This window comes from Cinclus cinclus, chromosome 1 (assembly GCF_963662255.1).
Source record: "Cinclus cinclus chromosome 1, bCinCin1.1, whole genome shotgun sequence".
Lineage (NCBI taxonomy): Eukaryota > Metazoa > Chordata > Aves > Passeriformes > Cinclidae > Cinclus > Cinclus cinclus.
The window spans coordinates 67,681,251-67,701,363 of record NC_085046.1 but is presented as its reverse complement, the minus strand read 5'-3'; the positions used below and the strand labels follow the sequence as shown (position 1 = coordinate 67,701,363).

The window sequence follows — 20,113 nt, the reverse complement described above, 5'->3', positions numbered from 1 at the left end:
AGTCAAGAAATATGAAGTCTAATTGCTGTTGTATTGGAAATCTCTGTGGTTTTTTAAGAAGGAGAGACAAAAAAGAAGTGTAGGTTGTTAGGTGGGAAGAAGGACTTTTTCAGGTGTTGCGTGTGCCTGTAAGATTCACAACGCCAGCTTATTTTGGTGTAAGTCACATTCAAATGTTCTGGAGATTCTGCAATTTAAACAGTAACTGTCTGAAATGGTGCATTTAATGAGCAGAAAAGGAAATACAATCAACAATGTTTTATATGAGGTTTTTCATCTTAGCCCAAATAACATATTGGCTGCACTTTGTCTCCATTGTTATGCTGTGTATTTGGAAGAAATACATCTTCATATTGCTGCAGACTCTTTCCAAATACCTGCATTGTTTATTTAGGTATAACTCTTTTATATGAATTGTTGATGGCTACAGTATTTTATACCACTGAGCTATTTATCTCAGCATTATTATTAAGCATAATGAGAAAAAAATACACAAACCAAACCTCTAGAAAGGAGGAAACTTGACTTCTGAGTATGACAAACACATAATGCCTGCAGCAACCAAAGCCTTCTGCAGTAATTGCAGGTGCTTAGCACCGCTAAAGAGAAAATTCTTAGTATCTTCTGAGAAGTTGGGTTCCTGCTTACTTATACCACCTCATTTTCTGTTCCTTGCAGGCATGATGGGTATTTTTAGAGAAGTGCAGGACGCATACTTTTTTTTTTATTCATTGACAGTTTGTTTTCTGAGGTTTATGTCTTCTCTTTGCGCTTGCCTGTGATTTTGCCTGTGATGTGGGACATTTGGGTAAGAAGCACAGAATTTGGGCAGCCTGTGCAAAAGGCAGTCATATGTGTGGATTACTAGGTTTGGTGTGAGAATCCACTTTACCATTTTTGTGATTCCAAACCACTGGATTCCTTTCCCAGGATAGAAGCTTGCTTGTTTTCTATTGAAGACATCACAGCACAGTAAAGGATTGTCCCATTGGTTCCACTTGGTGTCACATCAGTTCTGTGGTAGGAACTGCTCAAATGGAAAGGCGATAACAGAAAAAGCATTTCTTGGTTTTTAGTTGTTTTGCAGTGATATATCTGTGATTGAAATGGGGTAAGATGAGCACTGTGAAACCAGCTAGCTCGGTAGGCCATCAGCTAGGAGGCTGGGAAAGAAGCACGAGGAAAATGCATTTTTTTTCCCACAGTGGATATAGAACTGCTGAAGGAAAATGTCAGGCTAATCACTTCTTCACCCTGATACTTTCAAAAGGGGTTTGTAAGGAGCTGTGATGTGCGAGTGAGTAGTAAAGATCCATCCCTTTTGGTGGTTCTCCCTGTGAGTCCTACTTTATTCTACGGAAATGAGAAGTCATTTTTGCCTCATTAAACACAGAGCATAGAGTCCATCACTGGTATTTAGGAATAATTTATACTTATCCTTTGGGCGTTTTTATAATCAGATCACAAAAAGCAAGGCATATCCAAATCCCCAAGGGTACAGGTATCTGGGAATATATCTGCTGTGTACACTCTAACATCCTTGCTTTTAATAGCATTAGGTCAATACTTTTGTCTTCTTTATGTCTTTCCCGACCTTTTTTTTTTTTCAGTTCCTAACTATTAATTTAGAATTATAGCCCTTTCAGAGGCAATACAAGTGCTCTTTTGTGTCTAGAAGTCGTCTCAAAAGCCATGCCGTATTTCTCAGCTTTCTGACCACAGGTCAGTTTAAAATGCATATTTGCACTTAGAGAAGTATATTGTGACTTTAAACTTGACACATTTTTCATTACAATTTTAAATAAGCTTGACTTTATTTTAAAGTTACTGAATTTTAATAAAATGTTGTAAGAACGCAGTGTCCCTTCCCAGTGGGGCCACAGAGGTTTAGTAATCAGCATCACTTTTGGGTTAACATGTGTAAAGGCAAGCATTCTACTCACTCATTCTGCCACAGCACCCGTCCACCTGTGCATTCTTCCTGCTGCATGGAAAGGGTGGAGCTTATCAACAAAGTTTAATCTCTTCACTGGCTGTTACACATCTTAATTTTTTCAGTGTCATATTAGATATTGATTTTCCTTTGTCAGGCAGGTTCCTCTGTATGAGCTGTGACTTCTAGCATGCAAGAAAGGTTGCACTTGTTCCTGTGCACGTGCAACATGTGTGTGCATTTATATTGTGTCTTAAAGGGGTTTACCTGATCAAAGGTGCTTGATGGGCCTTGAAAAAGATGACTAAGTGGGATGATATGGAGAGATGGTGACTGCTTAGGCAGAATAAAAGCAGTTAAACTCTTTTTTGCTTTGCATCTTCAGGGAACCTGGAATGGGGCTCAAGAAAGAAATTGTTATCTAAAACAAGACCCTATAGGGTGTAGTTTAGGTAGGGAGGGGACAGAGCTCTCACGGTGACGTGAAACAGACAGCAAAGAGGGACCTACCTGATCCACAGGTTTGTGTCACTTCACACTGAAGGTTGAGCCTTAGCTAGGAAGACAAGTCTGTGGCCCCAGGGCACCTCCCTGTTCAGCCTGGATGTAGAATGTCAGAACCACAGGATGGGTCAGGTTGGAAGGCACCACAGGAGGTCCAACCTCCCTGTTCAAACAGTATTGTCGCAGAGCACATGGGACAGATCATTCTTGAATATCTCCATGTACAAAGAAAACCTCCTCCACTCAGAATGGTCTATGTACAAGCAGAGTGCCTGAAATCCATGGAGCACTTGATGTTCCCATGAACATATGGTGTTCCCTGTACCTGTATGTGAGCTTTTCAAAGTTAAGAACTCTGTTGGGATGAGCAGATTGGTGTCTAAAAAGGGCTGATCCTACTCTCTGTTCATTCACCAAAAAGCTCAGCGCATCAGTGGAGGCTAACATGCCTCTGCCACTCCATGCAGGATAGAGCAGTGCATTGATCCCAGATAGTCCATTTGCTTTGGTAAGAACTTAATCCCAAAACATATTTTATATCTGCTTATCATACTTTATGGTAGTTGTCTGTTGAAATTTACATTTCCTCCTTTGGCGATGTGTTTTACACATAAAAATGTGTATATGTGGGGGGGGCGTGGGCGTGTACATGTGTGAATGTATAGAACTTACTATATATAACTAAGGAAAAAATCATTTTGGTAAGGAGGGCAGAAAACTTTTAATAATGGGGAACATTGTGACTGAATTTTAAGCCATGGCAGCCAAGAAATTCAAAGTTATGTTCTCTGCAGCAACTGTAATTTGTCTACACTGGTCATAAATACAGAACTGTAAATCTAGAAGCATACACACTAATACAGGAAACTTCATTGTGTATGTGGGGGTTAAGTTACTGCTGTAAATTTGCAAATCTTAATTTCATGCCTGTTATGTGTTTAAATTTCCTATGACAACACTGAATTAATGTAGTTTCACCATGGAATATATTAAGAAAGGCTCAGTTATTACAGGACTGTAGTTTACATATTGATGAGAATATGATACTGCATTAAAACTGTATAGTTTATGTAGATATTTCTCCAAAACATGGGCAGTGCAGGACTATTAAAGCTTAGCAGCCACGATGCTGCTAAGTCTCATATTTTTCTGACTTAGACTGGTGATGGCAGTAAAGCATGGCTGACTTTTTAATAGCTTGGCTGCTGTGGAATTGCTCACCCAGTTTCTGGAACGTGTCGTCGTTAACCTTGCATTTGTGTCATTGCTGTCAAAATAAAAGTACAGCTTTTTCCTCTGCTGTATTTGTCACTCGTTTGTGTTGTCCCATCTGCAGTTGGCAGCAGGGAAGGAATGGAGTGAGCAGCCGCAGCACAAAACTTCTCCTGTCCCCTTGCCATGTTGCACCCGTGATTACTGAATCTGGGGAAAAGTGGCTTTTTTTCCTAATCACAAATATTTGTGGGAAGTGCTGGTGTCCGTCCTGTTTTTCTGGGACTCTGGGCTAAAGACACTTCATGGCCTTTTGTGGGTTGTTCACTGGCACTGGCTGTGCATTATTGCCAGCTGTTTTTACAGCAGCTTGGAGGGTTCTGCCCTCAGAAGAGGTTTCACTCCCTTACAGCTGTGAAGTGTCTGGATCCAGCCTAGCTGATGGTTCTTTGCCAGGTGTGGATGAACAGATTCCACTCTTATGGTGGAATTACCCCTTGATTCCTGCTGCCAAAGTATCCAGACTATTGCCCTGGTGTGGCAACACACACAGAGCCCAAGTATTTGCTATTTTGTGCTGACAAATGAGTTCTGGTGGATCCTGTTGCTGCTTAAGACAGCTGTCTCCCAATGACTTGAGCTGCTGCAATTCTTCATCCAGCACACATTAACATAAACCAATGAGAGGGGCAATTTTCAGCTGGCTACAGCAGGCTGTGAACTGCAGTGGTGAAGGAACAGGCACATGTTTGTTTTATCAGCCACTGCAGGGGCAGTAATCTCAGACAGAAGAGGTGGAGATAAGGAACCAACCGATACTGAAGATTAACAGCCCTGTGTTTTTAGTGGTGCATTCCTCAGGTACATCTAGGCATAGGCACAGCAGGCTGGCAGGGACTGGTGTCCAGCTATTCATTTCTTTACTAAAATTAGCATCCTGAGTGGGAAAAGCTTGCAGTTTTAGGAAGTGCTTGGCTTATTTATTAGCCAGAGAAAGAACTTTGACTAATGACTAGTAAACATATATCAAGGGTGGATCACCATAAACTTCCATTTTATTATTTAAAGAAATTACAGTAATTTAGCACTCCTATATGCTTTCACCTTGGGTGATTGAAAAATGTGATGTCATTATTTACAGTATTTCCTACAAGATGGATTCAGTGGAGTCCTATAGATAGTGTAACTTCTGAAAAAGCGTTTGTTTTCTGAGGCTGTTGAAGAATGTCAGTGATAGTAGGCTGAAGTGCTTGAAACAGAGAGTAAACAACATTTAAAGTAGCACTGTGGTGGCAAAGCTCTGATGGAACCAAAAGGAGGGGTGCAGGGGTGTCTGTGCATCAGCAGTGCTTACTGACACACTTGGCCAGTTCCCTACAGCAGCACTCTGCAGGTAGGATCAGTTCTACCATTTCCTAAACTTTTTTTCAGTTCCTCAAAATCCTAGGGGTGTGATCAGGGAGTGGAAGCAGCAACAGCAGGACTTCCAGGCTTGGGTATCATGCTAGGGTTCAGCCAATGCACTGCCTGCAGAGCCAGGTGTGTTTTCATAGCTTCTCCAAGCATTGTGCTGGAGGACTCCTAAGCATGAAGAGAATGTAGCTGGAAATGGTGGTGGGAGGTGATAGCAGAGTAGATTTAGTGGGAAGAACACATTTCTCTCAAGGGGAGCCTTTGAAATGTCTGTAAATTCATAAGGAAATGGTCTCCAGGGTTGGCATTTGCCTTGAACTTGGAAAAGGATCAAAGTCAGTGGACTTTAGACCAGTCTGCTGTTAAAGAGCAGGAGCGTTTAGAAAGGATCAAAGAATGGCAAAGTGGTCTGTTGGACCACAGTATGTATTTGCTAGAGTGCCTGAATACAAATTTAGGAACTTCATTTTGGCTTGCCAATTGGAGACTCTTTAGTAGCCTATTCGCATTTTAAGTGCGGCTAATAAACTATTATGTGACTCATGTAGCTCTACAACAAACAGATCGATGCATTTGAGAACTAGGAGTTTTATCCTTATACTAACTTTAGTGTTGATATAAGACTTACTGCAATGATATTGACTGCAGCCAGGTGGTTAAGGGACAATATAATATGGGATTATTGCCTTGCCTTTTACCATAAAAGATTTTTCTGTATTACAAGGCTCTGGGAAAAGGTTAGTAGCTAATGTTATATTTTAAGCATTTGTCCTTCCAGTCTTTGTAGCACACACAAGCATACACACAGAATTACAACAATTCTGTATCCGTGCTAGTGACACTGGAGAGGAAAAGCTGCACACACAAGAAATTAATTCCTTGCTTCCCATGGGCAGGCCATCTCCAGGAGAGCAGGGCCCAGTCACATGTAGTGGCTATCTGGAAAAACAAACACCATCACTCCACATATCTCCCCTTCCCTCTTCTTCTTCCCACTTTATATACTGAGCAGGATATCCTGTAGTCTAGAATATCTCTTTGGCCACTTGGGGTCACCTGTCCCAGCTGTGTCTCCTCCCAAATTCACCAGCTTTCTTGCCAGTGTGGCAGTACAGAAAGCAGAAGAGGCTTTGGCTCTGTGCAAATACCACCTAGCAATAACAAAAGCATCTCTATGTTACCGACCCTGTGATCAGCACAAATCCAAAACACAGCCCCATGCTAGCACCTATGAAGACAATTAGTTCTTGCCAAAACCAGCACAGCACATTTCTGAGTTACCTGAACATATAATTATTTTTCTTTATTGACGTTGTACCTGTGTGAATGAAAGTAGGTACCTCATCATGCTAAGGCTCATGAGCCACATCTTCTGGTTGAATGATTAAATGTCTTGAACTGTGAGTTCAGTGGGTTTTGTATTAGTCCCACCAAGGTTTGAAGGGTGTACAGTATATTCCTGAACTATAGCAGTGGTAAATAGAGTAGTAGATAAGAAGGAGGTGAGAATATAGATAGGGATCTACTGCAGGATTATAACTTTATTTACACTAACACGTGTATCAGATTGTTGTCCAAGGAGCATTTCCAGCATTTGCAGCTGCAACTTTTGAATAGCAGAGACATTTGCATTTAATTCATTAGTGTTTTATCAAAAGCTCTTCTGCAATGGATTTGTTGTGCAAGTTTCCTTTTTTAAATTTGATGTACAGGGTATGAATTCATTTGACAAGTTTATTCCTTTAACAAGTTCAGTGATCATTTGTGACTCACAATTTTATTTGCTGGGGGGGTTATTAATTTAAAACTGGCACTGTATTCCTTATCAGATACTTATTGACTAAATGTTTACACTCTGCAGAACAGTATTTGAGTAAATCAAAATGCTGTAATCTGGCCTTATTAACAGGTTTGTTGCTTTAGTAGGTACTCAGTTTAGTTTCCACTGCTTCATCATAAAACGTTCCCAGCTATGGAATACATTTTTGAGTGAGAAATTTTATTGTATAGACCAAGGTGTACACATGGGATCTCTTGTACATATAAACAAAGTAGTATAATTGAGGTTTTTTTCCTGCAGACTCCAACAATCATGTGCAAAAATTTTTTTTCAACTGCAGGGAATTAATGCAAGGCAGAAGTAAGATACTGTATAACCTAGAGGTCATGAAAGGAGAATATTACCATTTTCTGTTCTTCAAAGGGAGAATCATCTCACCAGAGGTGGGATCTGAACCTCACAAAGTCCTGGGAAGTTTCATCAAAACTGAAAAGTTAATTGTGTAGGTTCATTTCTCATTCTCTTCCTTTTTTTTACAAATAGCAAATTACAATGTCTGCCTACTTTATGTGTGCAGCAAAGATGCCCCTTTGTGTTTAAAAGTCTGTTGCGGTACTTGTGAAATGAATAATTATGTTAGCAACCATGAGTTTTTTTGATGTTGTAGATGTCTATAAAAACCACCAGAAAGTGAACTGATCCCTCTTTTTAAAGCAAAGCATGTTTTTTGTTATAAAATTTTAATAAGAAGTTGCCTATTTATAAGATTTTGTTAAAAAATTGGCACTAAAAAAATAATGTGTTGTGTAATATAGGAATCCTGTAAAATATGTATACATTTTATACCTGAATGTGATAAGAAGGTTTGACTCTGCAAAAAGTCTGAAAAATGCTTTTAAAAAGTGCACTTCTACCCAGAGAAAAAACACATTATCTCTTCCTTCTAAAGAGCTCTGTTGCAAAAGCGTGTTCAGGATCACAAACACTGATTTTAGTAAACAAAACAAGCTTTTTCTTCTGAATGAATAAATCAAAGTTGTTATGAGGGGATCTTTAAAAGACATTTCCTAGTATAAAATCTTCCATCTCAATTGTTTATGAGGTCAGTTTGCAATTCAAAGAGCATTTCAAAAAGCCTCTGGACTGTGTACTTCATGTGTTATGTAAGTTCAGAACAGTTGTAGATACAGTTATCAAGTCCAACTATGTATAAAGGTATGTTTTTTAATTTCTTTTAGCCACTCAGCAGATATCCACCTTTGATCAATGACATCTCCTTCTGGCTGCCTTCTGAGACATACTCTCAGAATGATTTCTTTGACTTGGTTCGAACCATTGGTGGAGACTTGATAGAAAAGGTTGTCCTACTGGATGAATTTGCCCATCCAAAGTAAGTAAAATTTTAACACCTTTTCCTTGTGATCATAGTATAAATAGTTTGTGAATATTTTAGTTCTGTATACCAAGAAGTTCTTGATTCTTACAATATTTGCATATTTCATTTTTTAGCTCCAAAACCCTCCTGCAGCAAAAAAAAAAAAAAGTTACTTTTTATGTGAAAGAAATAATACCTATTTTCCAGTTTTCCACTAGTGCTGAGTTTCTGGTATTCAGACTACCCCAATGCTTTGTGCTCGGATTTTGACAGCAACAGTGAACAACTGGCTTCCTCAATACATCTGGTAGTGCATGACACTCCTGTCCATATCATGTCTGACATTCTACTCCTGCTCTTTGCTAAGTGATTGATGTTTGCCTCCTTGTTCTCTTCCTTTCTTCTTCTAGTCCTGACACAGTAGTAGACCTTTACTATAATGGAAGTGCTAATAGTGGTTTGTTGCTGAATGCTATTGTTGGTGTTCAACTGGGAGGGAAAAAAATGCCTTGTTCACTTCTTTCTGACACTTATTTATATGCTGTTGAACAGTCTCTCAGTTTTCAGAGCACCATATGGGTATAGCAGCACTGACATGACCAGGGAGTGCACAGGGTATTTGTCCAAGTGGTAATAACAGTTGCCTCAAAACCAGACAAGTATCAACTATTACATATGTACTATTTTTCAATTTGCTCTTTCCAAATCAAGAAGTAGAAAAGCTGCTGGCTATCTAGCTTTCTAAAACTGAGGGTTAAAATAATTTGTCTTGAGACTTTTTAAAATGCTGTAGGAAGGCAGATAATAAACCTTTTTTGAAGATGACAGGAAAGTGCTTCATGTTGTTCTCTAACACCTCTAGATTTTTTGTTTTCTTCTTTCTACATCCAGGTATTTAACCCTGTTGTTCTTTTGAATTTGATACGTGATGTATGCCAGATGAATAGATTGTTCTATGGCCTAGTTTTCATGGCATTTCAGTGGATTTTTATTTTTGGAGATTTTCTTTTTCCATTTTACCCTTTTTGTGTAGAGTTATATGAGAGTGTTTGTGCTATGTGAAGAAACAGAAATGGAAATTAAATTTGTGTGGGCATCTTAAAGCTTTGAGTCATTAATTCTTGAGTCTTTTTCATATGCAAATCATGAAAAAGGATCTTAACCCTTTGCTCAAGATGGTGTGAATACAGGTTAGGGTAAGATGATGAGTACTTTCCATTATGAAGAGCAGACTCTATGTTTCAGGGAAATTGAGAAGCAAGTTTATTGCAGGTATGGATAACTCCTCATAGTCACTGGGAGTGCACCATAGTATCAGCACAAGTGCATAGGCATTGAAGGCTCTGCACACAGATCCTGCTGTCTTCTATCATGATGCTTCTGATGTGTACAGTTGTCCTGGTTTGAAAGACAGGTGTTTGCTAAGGAAAGCAGAAGCTTCCCTTTGGACTGAAAAAAAAATAAAGTGATTCTTCCGATTATTATAATTTTGGAATTAAGAGAGTTCTCAGGCAAAGATATGGGGGTAGGAATAACAGTTCTTTACTAGTATATCTAACACGACAAACAAGAACAACAAGAGCTATGAAATTACCCTCAAACAAAACAGTAACTCAGTCCCAGTGTTTTTTGGCTGCAGGCACCTTTTCCCTGAGCTGCAGTTCCCGGTGCTGGGGGCGGGCAGGTCCCGCAGAGCTGCAGGAGGGCTGGGGGTGATGGCAGAGCTGTCCCAGGGGGAGAGAGAGATGGAGAGAGAGCCCTCCGCTCACAATGTGGGTCCTGGTGCTCAGCAGAGTGCTGGATGGTGGTAGTTCACAGCGAGAAGACAGCCGGGCAGGGTCCGATAGTGGTTTCCCGACGCTGGGATGGGACACCAGCGGCGATCGTCCTTCTCGTCCGAACTCTGCGGGGGAAATGGGCCGAGGCCCAGCCTTCTGATTCCTCTTCTGGCTGTTTGAATCTCGTGGGGCTTACCTCCTCTCTCTCTCTCCTCCCCCCTCCTTGTCACCAGGGCCTAGTCAACAGGTATCTTAGCATGATAATGGGGAAAATTCCACAGAGGGAAAAGGGAGAGAACAAACCCCCAACATTATCCACCCGAATTTTCCCCTACCATCATGCTAAATCAAATTAAAATCTTCAAATTATAGACATCCATACAGTTACAGATACAGGCACAGTAGTGTAGGTAGTTCACCCTAAAACAAGATCTCCTTGGGGTATGCATCAGGTCTCTCCATCCCTTTGCATCACCTACCAGGTACAACCTGGCCCTTGAGCAAAAACCACCCCACGAATTGGATTGTCTTTGCTGGAGGCAGAGTTCACCCAAACAGTTTATCCTAGCATACCTCTCATATGCACCACTGGAACCTTGTCCCCATCTGATGTTCTCAAGGGCTCAGACTGGGCAGGGCCTGCTCAGTTAGTGGAACCTCGGGTGTTCACTAACCATGTGGCCTTTGGTAGATTAATCTCCCAGTTTTTGAAAGTCCCCCCACCCAGTGCCTTCAAGGTGGTTTTAAGCAGCCCATTGCACCGTTCCATTTTCCCAGCCGCTGGTGCGTGATAAGGAATGTGGTACACCCACTCGATGCCGTGTTCTCTGGCCCAGGTGTTTATGAGGCTGTTCTTGAAATGAGTCCCATTGTCTGACTCAATTCTCTCAGGGGTACCATGTCTCCAAAGGACTTGTTTTTCCAGGCCCAGGATGGTGTTGCGGGCAGTGGCACGAGGCACAAAGTAGGTCTCCAACCATCCCGTGGTGGCTTCCACCATGGTCAGCACGTAGCGCTTGCCTTGGCGTGTCTGAGGCAGTGTGATGTAGTCAATCTGCCAGGCCTCCCCATACTTATATTTGGACAACCGCCCCCCATACCAGAGGGGCTTCGCTCGCTTGGCTTGCTTGATGGCAGCACACGTCTCACAGTCATGGATAACCTGGGAAATACTGTCCATGGTTAGATCCACCCCTCGGTCTCGTGCCCTCTTATAGGTAGCATCTCTGCCTTGGTGACCTGAGGCATCGTGGGCCCATCGAGCCAGGAACAATTCTCCCTTGTGTTGCCAGTCTAAGTCTATCTGTGACACCTCTATCCTTGCAGCCTGATCTACTTGCTCATTGTGTTGGTGCTCCTCATTAGCCCGACTCTTGGGGACATGGGCATCTACATGACGGACCTTTACGGGTAGTTTCTCTACCCGACTGGCAATGTCTTTCCACTCATCAGCAGCCCAGATTGGTTTTCCCCTACGCTGCCAGTTAGCTTTTTTCCGTCTTTCCAGCCAGCCCCACAGAGCATTGGCTACCATCCATGAATCAGTGTAAAGGTAAAGCTTTGGCCACTTCTCTCTTTCAGCAATGTCCAGGGCCAGCTGAACGGCTTTGAGTTCAGCAAGTTGACTTGATCCACCTTCTCCTTCAGTAGCTTGTGCAACCTGTCGTGTGGGGCTCCATACGGCTGCTTCCCACTTCCGGTTCATCCCCATGATGCGACAGGAACCGTCAATGAAAAGAGCGTAGTGAGTTTCATCTGCTGGCAGTTGGTTGTATGGCAGGGCTCCATCAGCCCGGGTCACTTGTTCTTGCTCCTCTTCATCGGCAAGACCAAAATTTTCACCTTCTGGCCAGTTTGTAATTATTTCCAAAATCCCAGGGCGATTTGGGTTTCCAATACGGGCGCGCTGTGTGATGAGGGCAATCCACTTGCTCCATGTGGCATCGGTGGCGTGGTGGGTAGAGGGGACCTTCCCTTTAAACATCCACCCTAGCACTGGTAGTCGGGGTGCCAGGAGGAGCTGTGCTTCGGTGCCAGTCACCTCTGAGGCAGCTTGAACTCCTTCATAAGCAGCCAAGATCTCCTTCTCTGTTGGGGTGTAGTTGGCTTCAGACCCTCTGGAACTTTGGCTCCAGAATCCCAGAGGTCGGCCTCGGGTCTCACCAGGTACCTTCTGCCAAAGGCTCCAGGACAAGCCCTTGTTCCCGGCTGCAGAGTAGAGCACATTCTTCACCTCTGGTCCCGTCCTGACTGGACCGAGGGCTATCGCATGACCGATCTCCTGCTTGATCTGGGCAAAGGCTTGCTGCTGCTCAGGGCCCCAGTGGAATTTGTTCTTCTTCCGGGTGACCTGGTGGAGAGGGCTCATGATCTGGCTGTACTCAGGAATGTGCATTCTCCAAAAGCCTATGGCACCTAGGAAAGCTTGTGTTTCCTTCTTGTTGGTTGGTGGAGACATCGCGGTGATCTTATTGATGACCTCAGTGGGGATTTGGCGCTGCCCGTCTTGCCATTTTACTCCCAGGAACTGGATCTCTCGGGCAGGACCTTTGACTTTGCTCCTCTTGATGGCAAAACCGGCTCCCAGCAGAATCTGGATGATCTTCTCTCCTTTCTCAAATACTTCCATTGCTGTGTTCCCCCACACAATGATGTCATCAATGTATTGCAGGTGTTCTGGAGCTTCACTCTTTTCCAGTGCAGCCTGGATCAGTCCATGGCAGATGGTGGGGCTGTGTTTCCACCCCTGGGGCAGTCGGTTCCAGGTGTACTGCACGCCCCTCCAGGTGAAAGCAAACTGAGGCCTGCACTCTGCTGCCAGAGGAATAGAAAAAAATGCATTGGCAATGTCAATGGTGGCGTACCACTTTGCTGCCTTGGACTCCAGCTCGTACTGGAGTTCCAGCGTGTCCGGCACAGCAGCGCTCAGCAGTGGAGTCACTTCATTCAATGCACGATAGTCCACAGTCAATCTCCATTCTCCGTCAGACTTGCGCACAGGCCAGATGGGGCTGTTGAAGGGTGAGTGGGTTTTGCTGACCACCCCTTGGCCCTCCAGCTCACGGATCATCTTGTGGATGGGGATCACGGCATCTCGATTTGTCCTGTACTGCCTGTGGTGCACTGTCGAGGTGGCAACTGGCACTTGCTGCTCCTTCACCTTCAGGAGTCCCACTACAGATGGGTTCTCTGACAGTCCAAGCAAGGTGTTCCATTGCTTAATGTTTTCTGCCTCTACAGCAGCTATTCCAAAAGCCCACCTGAGTCCCTTTGGGTCTTTGTAATAGCCATTCCTGAGGAAGTCTATGCCTAGAATACACGGTGCCTCTGGGCCAGTCACAATGGGATGCTTCTGCCACTCCTTCCCAGTCAGGCTCACCTCAGCCTCCAGCAAAGTCAATTCCTGTGATCCGCCTGTCACCCCAGCAATAGAAACAGGCTCTTCCCCCACATGTTCTGATGGTATTAGGGTGCACTGTGAACCAGTGTCAACTAATGCCCTATGTTTTTGTGGCTCTGATGTGCCAGGCCATCGGATCCACACCGTCCAAAAGACGCGGTTTTCCTGTGCCTCTCCCTGGCTAGAGGCAGGGCCCCTCTAGCACTGGTTATTATTTCCTTCCTGGGCATACATGTTGGAGGTTCCCTCAAGGGGATCTGACAAATCATCCTCCCTTTTGTAATACCCTGCATCTTGGTTATGGGAAGTTGAGTCTACCTTCACTTTAGTGGAGCTCCCTTGGTCAGTGTTTCCCTCCTTGAGTTGACGCACCCGCGCTGCCAGGGTAGAAGTGGGTTTCCCATCCCACCTCTTCATGTCTTCCCCATGGTCACGCAGAAAGAACCACAGGTCAGCTCGTGGGGTGTATCCTCTATCCCTAGCTGGGGGACGTTGGGCTCTAACTCTGGTATCTGTGACTCGCACTGGTGCTGCATTGACCTTCCTTATCTCCTCCCTCACCCCTCTTATCTGCTCCTTGAACTCCTCTCTGAGTTCCCTAATCACAGCAGAGACCTGAGCCTGCATTGGGCCGTTCATTATACTCTCAAAATTTCTGAGCCTATTGGCAACAGAACCCACTGTCTCGTGGTTGGTGTCAGCATTAATGGCTGCAATGAATGTGGTGTATTGAGATGGCCCCAGGTGTGCCAGATTCCACAACATCTGCCCTGTGCACCTGACCTTGTCGGGGTCATTGTCATGTTGTCCACCCCTCCCAAAGAGTATCTCCAGTACTGCCACTTCTCTCAGCTGTTGGATCCCCTCCTCAGCGGTTTTCCAGCGCATTCTATGGTGGTGCTCCTGCATTCTCTCTCTATGGACAAACCTCTCTCTTACACTCATTAAAAGCCGCTCCCAGAGGGAAAGGGGGCCTGGTTCCCTTACAAATATGTGATCCACACCTGAGTCCTGGGTCAGGGGTCCCAAATTCCTTGCCTCAGTACCATCCAGCTGCACACCTGTACCCATAAGGTCCCAGACCCGCAGTAACCATGTTGTAAAAGCCTCACGGCCCCTTCGTACAACATCTTTACGCAGATTACGGAGACTCTTGTATGACAGGGACTCCATGACGATCTCAACCTCTGGCTCCCCTGCTGGTTGTGAGGGCCCTGCTTTCTTATCCTTATTATCCAGGTGCTTTGTTTTCACCTTAGACTTTCTAGTTTCCATGGGGGCAACTGCTGCTGGCTGTGAGTGCCCTTGCAGTTCACCTGGAGCCTGGAGAGATGTAACATTTGTGGGTTCCACTGCTGCACCATCAGGTTCTCCCTCTTTAAGGCAGAGGGAGAGTTTCTCAAGAGCTGGGGAAAGGTACTCCTTCAGCATTTGGCCCATCTCCTTCACTAGAAACCCCACCCACTCTGGATGGTTCCTTTCTGAGGTGAGCTCTGGGGCAGAATCAGGCTCAGGGGCAACATCCTTAACCTCTGGGGCAGAATCCTTAGTCTCTGGGCCAGAGTCCTTAGTCTCTGGGGCAGAGCCAGGCTCTGGGGCAGAATCCCTATTTCTTGGGGGACGTATCAGGGTTGTCATCCAAGTCAATCTCCGCTCATCTCGGAATGTTAAATAGAACAGGTTTACAAGGCCTATTAGCAATGTCAGCCACTGTATGATATCATTACTGCTTAGAAGAGATTTGAACCCCTTAAAAGCTGGTGGAGCAGACCCAAAAAACTGTGTAAGGGGTTGGGACAAAATTTTTCCTGGTGTCATATCCTCACAGAATGTACCATTATTAAAGTAACCCCAAAAACATACAGTTAGAGTGTGATAGCTCTGAATCCATGTACCCACCTTCCAGAGGAAGTTAAAAATCCATGAATTTCTCACGTTATCAGCCCACAAAAGGAACTGGATAATAGTTACAGCAGCCTGAGTTATAGGACCCATGTTCAAGTAAGGGATTGCAAATGGGAGAGATAAAGCTGTGGCCACATGGAGCCCAAACCACGGTAAGCTGGACAACATGATGCCACCTAACACAAAACTGAGGTAACTCAAGAACTGTTATTCCTTTTTCACCCTTTTCTCTCAATGCCCTCGGGCCCCACGTTGGGTGGCCAAAATCTGTCCTGGCTTGAAAGACAGGTGTTTGCTAAGGAAAGCAGAAGCTTCCCTTTGGACTGAAAAAAAAAATGTGATTCTTCCGATTATTATAATTTTGGAATTAAGAGAGTTCTCAGGCAAAGATATCAGGGTAGGAATAACAGTTCTTTACTAGTATATCTAACACGACGAACAAGAACAACAACAGCTATGAAATTACCCACAAACAGAACAGTAACTCAGTCCCAGTGTTTTTTGGCTGCAGGCACCTTTTCCCTGAGCTGCAGTTCCCGGTGCTGGGGGCGGGCAGGTCCCGCAGAGCTGCAGGAGGGCTGGGGGTGATGGCAGCGCTGTCCCAGGGGGAGAGAGAGATGGAGAGAGAGCCCTCCGCTCATGGTGTGGGTCCTGGTGCTCAGCAGAGTGCTGGATGGTGGTAGTTCACAGCGAGAAGGCAGCCGGGCAGGGTCCGATGGTGGTTTCCCGACGCAGGGATGGGACACAGGCGGCGATCGTCCTTCTTGTCCGAACTCCGCGGGGGAAATGGGCCGAGGCCCAGCCTTCCGCTTCCTCTTCTGGCTGTTTGAATCTCGCGGGGCTTACCTCCTCTCTCTCTCTCTCTCTCTCCTCCCCTCCCCTTGTCACCAGGGCCCAGTCAACAGGTATCTTAGCATGACAATGGGGAAAATTCCACAGAGGGAAAAGGGAGAGAACCAACCCCCAACAACAGTCAACATTTTTTTGTAAAAACTGGGTTGTTGGACCCCTTTCTGGAACTGGTCCTTCCATTCATTCATGCTGAAAGTTTATTTTATGTGTAACACCACTGTGCTCATTGTCTCTTTTTGTCTACATTCTCCTCAGTGATACCAAACCAGCAGTTATCTTCATTGTTACATTAAGAGATGTCTTAAGGGAAAATCCTATGTGTAGTGCAAGCAGCTCTTCCAAGTCTAAAATTTTGGAGGAATCTTGTTCCCTGCTTCCTCAAACAGTGGCAGTATTATTCTGTGATTACTCTCTGCATCTTACTGGGGAAATCCACATTTCCCTGACAGCGTGCCAGCGTGCCATTTCCCTGACAACACTGCATCAGTCATAGCTCAACTCACAGGTTATGCTTCTCTTCTTTGCTGAGAATATTGTCTTCCATCCTAGTAGAGTGGTTAGTTTGGGACAGGATTCACTACTCTGGATTTCTCCTATGTGTGTTGTCTCCTTTGATATGCTTTGATGCATCCAGAACATATTGAGGGTTTGCAGTTGTTCCTTCTCAAGGAATGCACCTCTGGTTCCCTCTGTGACTTCTGCAAATAGATGGGAAGGTTGATTGCTCATAGAGAATTGTCACACAGATTTAGGACCTTTACTAGTTTTGTTCTCTAAAATAATTTAAACCTCACTCAGCAGACATCCAAATATGTTTTGACACTAAAAGGAGGAAAAATTTCTCACCTTTATATCTGAAGAATTTGAGAGGTGACACTAATGGATTGTTGGTAAGTGATGTTGTTCTCCTCTTGGATTTTTCACCTTGAACAACAGTAAAATAAATCTTTTCAAATGGCCCATTAAAAATCAGTAATTACAAGGAGATTATCTACTGAATTAAAAAGGAATCATAAATGAAGACTGAAACATAGGGTTTAGAGCAGGATGTGTGCAGATATGTAACTTTTGAGAACTGGTGATGTAAGCCACATAAGTAATTTTGTTTGATTTTTAAAGACATTGGAAGACTGACGTTTTGAAAAGAGTTTTCTACTTAGTCTTAATTCCTAGATAATCATCCTGTTATGGGAATGATACAGTGGCTTCTTTAATTCAGTGTTGCAGAAAAGCCTCTGGGCACAGAAATTAACATAAGGGATCCTCAGTGTTGCTATGGATCTGTATGTTACATATCTAGGTACTTGTAATCATTATCTTTAATTTTTAGTGAATCTGCTGCGGAGGATGGGAGAAAAGTGTCTAGGATTGGAAAAAACTGCAGTGCTGCTGTTTTGAATGTTAGTTACTTGCAAGCAGTTTAATAAGTTCATGCTTATAGTTAATCACTTCTGGAATTTAAAATTCAGATTTTTAAAATCCTTTGAAAACACCAGTTTCATGAGGAATTAGGACATTTTGTAGTCTTATTTTCATTCTTAATCTACTTTTCTTAGTTATAGGACTATGAAGATCTGAAAATAGAAAATGTTATACAAACAAAACTAATTTGTAACACAAAAAGAGGTCTTTAAATTAAGATCCTTTATAGAGGCTGTCTGTGTAATACTGCATAGTTGCCTTTCTGTGGTTCAGAAACGTTTCAAGATTTCACTGGGATTTCGACTGACACCCATTCTCCAGTACACTGCAGTTATGGTGTGTATTAGCAGTGAAAAGGTGTTTCTCAACAGGGAAAAGGAAAGTGAGGGCAGGAAAAAGCTTGGGACAAGTAGTTGTCTAAGCAAGGAAGAGATGCCTGAAACCAAGAAGATCTCGATTATCAGCTTTGTAAGATAATAATATCGAGACAACTTTAGGGAAGCACAGGCAATTTAAAGATGCAGCAAAAAGGAGTCTCATTGCTGAAAAGCACAAATTTAGGAGAATGCCAAGTTTCTGTGCCAGGGTAATTAAGAGCTGTTCCAGCCTAAATGTATCTTAGGTAAACTTAACTGAGCAAAATCAAAATACAACATTGAGGTAAACTGAGTAATGTGTGATGTGTCATGTAGTCAGGGTTTAACTTCATCCAAGATGAATAATGCAAAACATGGCTGTAACACACCTGTTCTCAGGTGTATAAAGAATCAGCCAGCATATGTGAGGGAAAAGTTGTGACTTTTCTAAGTGCCAAGGAAACTGACTAAAACTGTGGTGTTTTGGCAAGAAAAGAAGCAGGCTGTCTGTAAGACAAGCAGAAAAGAAGTGTCTCTTTGCAGTGAGCAAAAAGTCCATCATGTGTATTGAAGCTATTTTTGCTTGATGCATTACTTTGAAACAGTTAGACTTTCATACATTTGGATGGTGGAATATGTTTCTCCATGTGTGATGTGTGAAGTGAGTTCACTGTGACTTGCCTGGAGTTGTCAGCTGCTGCATGAGCCTTGTAACCAGACACCGGAAGGCAATGGCACAGTTTTTGCTACCTGACTGAATTATTTCTTTCAAATCCTTGGAGATCTTTAAGGACCTTTAAGCATTGCTGTGCAAATACACAGTGAGTGAGGATTTGTAGCTGACATTTTCCCCCTTGGAACATTTTAGTGAGCAAACATTTGGAAGGAAGAAAAAAAAAAAGGAGAGAATGTTTTGGACTACATTGATACTAAAGGAGGAAAAGAAAGGAGGGTTTCTCTTATTTTTTGCAATGGCTGTTTTATCCCCCATATCTTTAAGTTTAGGCCTTCTACTACTCAGCTTGTCTAAGCTGTCTAATCAATATGAATGACTTTCAGAAATTAAATCAGAAAGTAATATCTTTTTCAGTGGTCAAGACTTCTGTTTTGGATGGGAAGCAGATTTCACAGGAAAAAAAGAAAGGGTGGCTGAATAGCAGTCAAAAGGTAGAAAGGTCTCTGCCTGCTATGAATAAGCAAATCAAAACTGCTGCCATGCAGAGAATCCCAGGAAGAAAGATTTACATTCCTTCATTCATACAGTCTTACATTTTGGTGACATTTGGATAAGTACTGTGGCTGCACCCATGTAGAATTTCAGGAGTTGTAATTAAAGCATATCTGGAGTAATAGAAAGTAATAGAGGAAGTACTGGTTAATCACACATGGTAGAATATGTGATAGAAGTGACACAAGACAATTGTGACCCATTTTGTCCCTGATGAAGAGGACAGAGAGAGACAAGAGTCCTACAGTGCAGCACCCAAGACAGAATACAGAAATGCTGAGGTTGTTTATCTTTGCTTTGGGTAAGACCCGCAAGTGTGTTTTTCAGCTTAGTATGCCATGTTTCTCTTGTGTAAGGTATCTTGTGTAATCCCATCACATGTGAAAGTTTCACATATTCATTATGAAAATGTATATTCTGCATTTTGCTGTGAGGCTATTTTCCTATTGGTCTTTCAAAGTTAGTTACTAATATTTCTGTTTCGTTAGAAGGATAAGGGAAGTAAGGAAAGATACGGCTCCACATCTTCCTTTGCAAGGAGGATACTTAGGTAGGCTGAAAAAGTTATCCAAAATTATAATCGAGACATGCTCTGTGTCCTCAGTGGTACTTAAGAGGTAAATTTTTAATCAGAGCAACTAAAAATATTCTGAAAAGGCAGAGTGGAGAAAGTAAGGGGGGAAAATTGATTTGCTGCATTTTGACGGCTCTGCTGTTAAAAATATAAGTGGGGAATAGGTAAGAAAGGATTTATTCTTGCCTTTGAGTCAATTACTTGCACACTTCTGGGGTGAGATCTGCACATTTGTCACAGTCTGTTAAATGAAGTGAGAGGAAATGTATTGGCTGCTGTGAAGGAGGGATGTAAGTGCACTGTGGCACCATCTTTAGAGACTTTGGGAGAGCTCAGATGACCAGTGTGTCTTCTTTTCCAAACAGTAAAAGGAACAGATCT

At 43.2% G+C, this 20,113-nt stretch overlaps 1 protein-coding gene across 2 annotated transcripts in view; it reads left to right on the top strand.

The window, feature by feature from the left end:
• Positions 1–20,113, top strand: part of FARS2 (phenylalanyl-tRNA synthetase 2, mitochondrial) — a 184,718-nt gene that overhangs the window by 91,777 nt on the left and 72,828 nt on the right. The window contains exon 4 of one of the 2 annotated variants that reach the window (XM_062499199.1): positions 8,081–8,232. In XM_062499199.1, coding sequence (XP_062355183.1) covers positions 8,081–8,232 — 152 coding nt within the window. Of the gene's footprint in view, positions 1–8,080; positions 8,237–20,113 lie in introns of those variants that run through there. The other variant, XM_062499191.1, reaches the window with a different exon arrangement.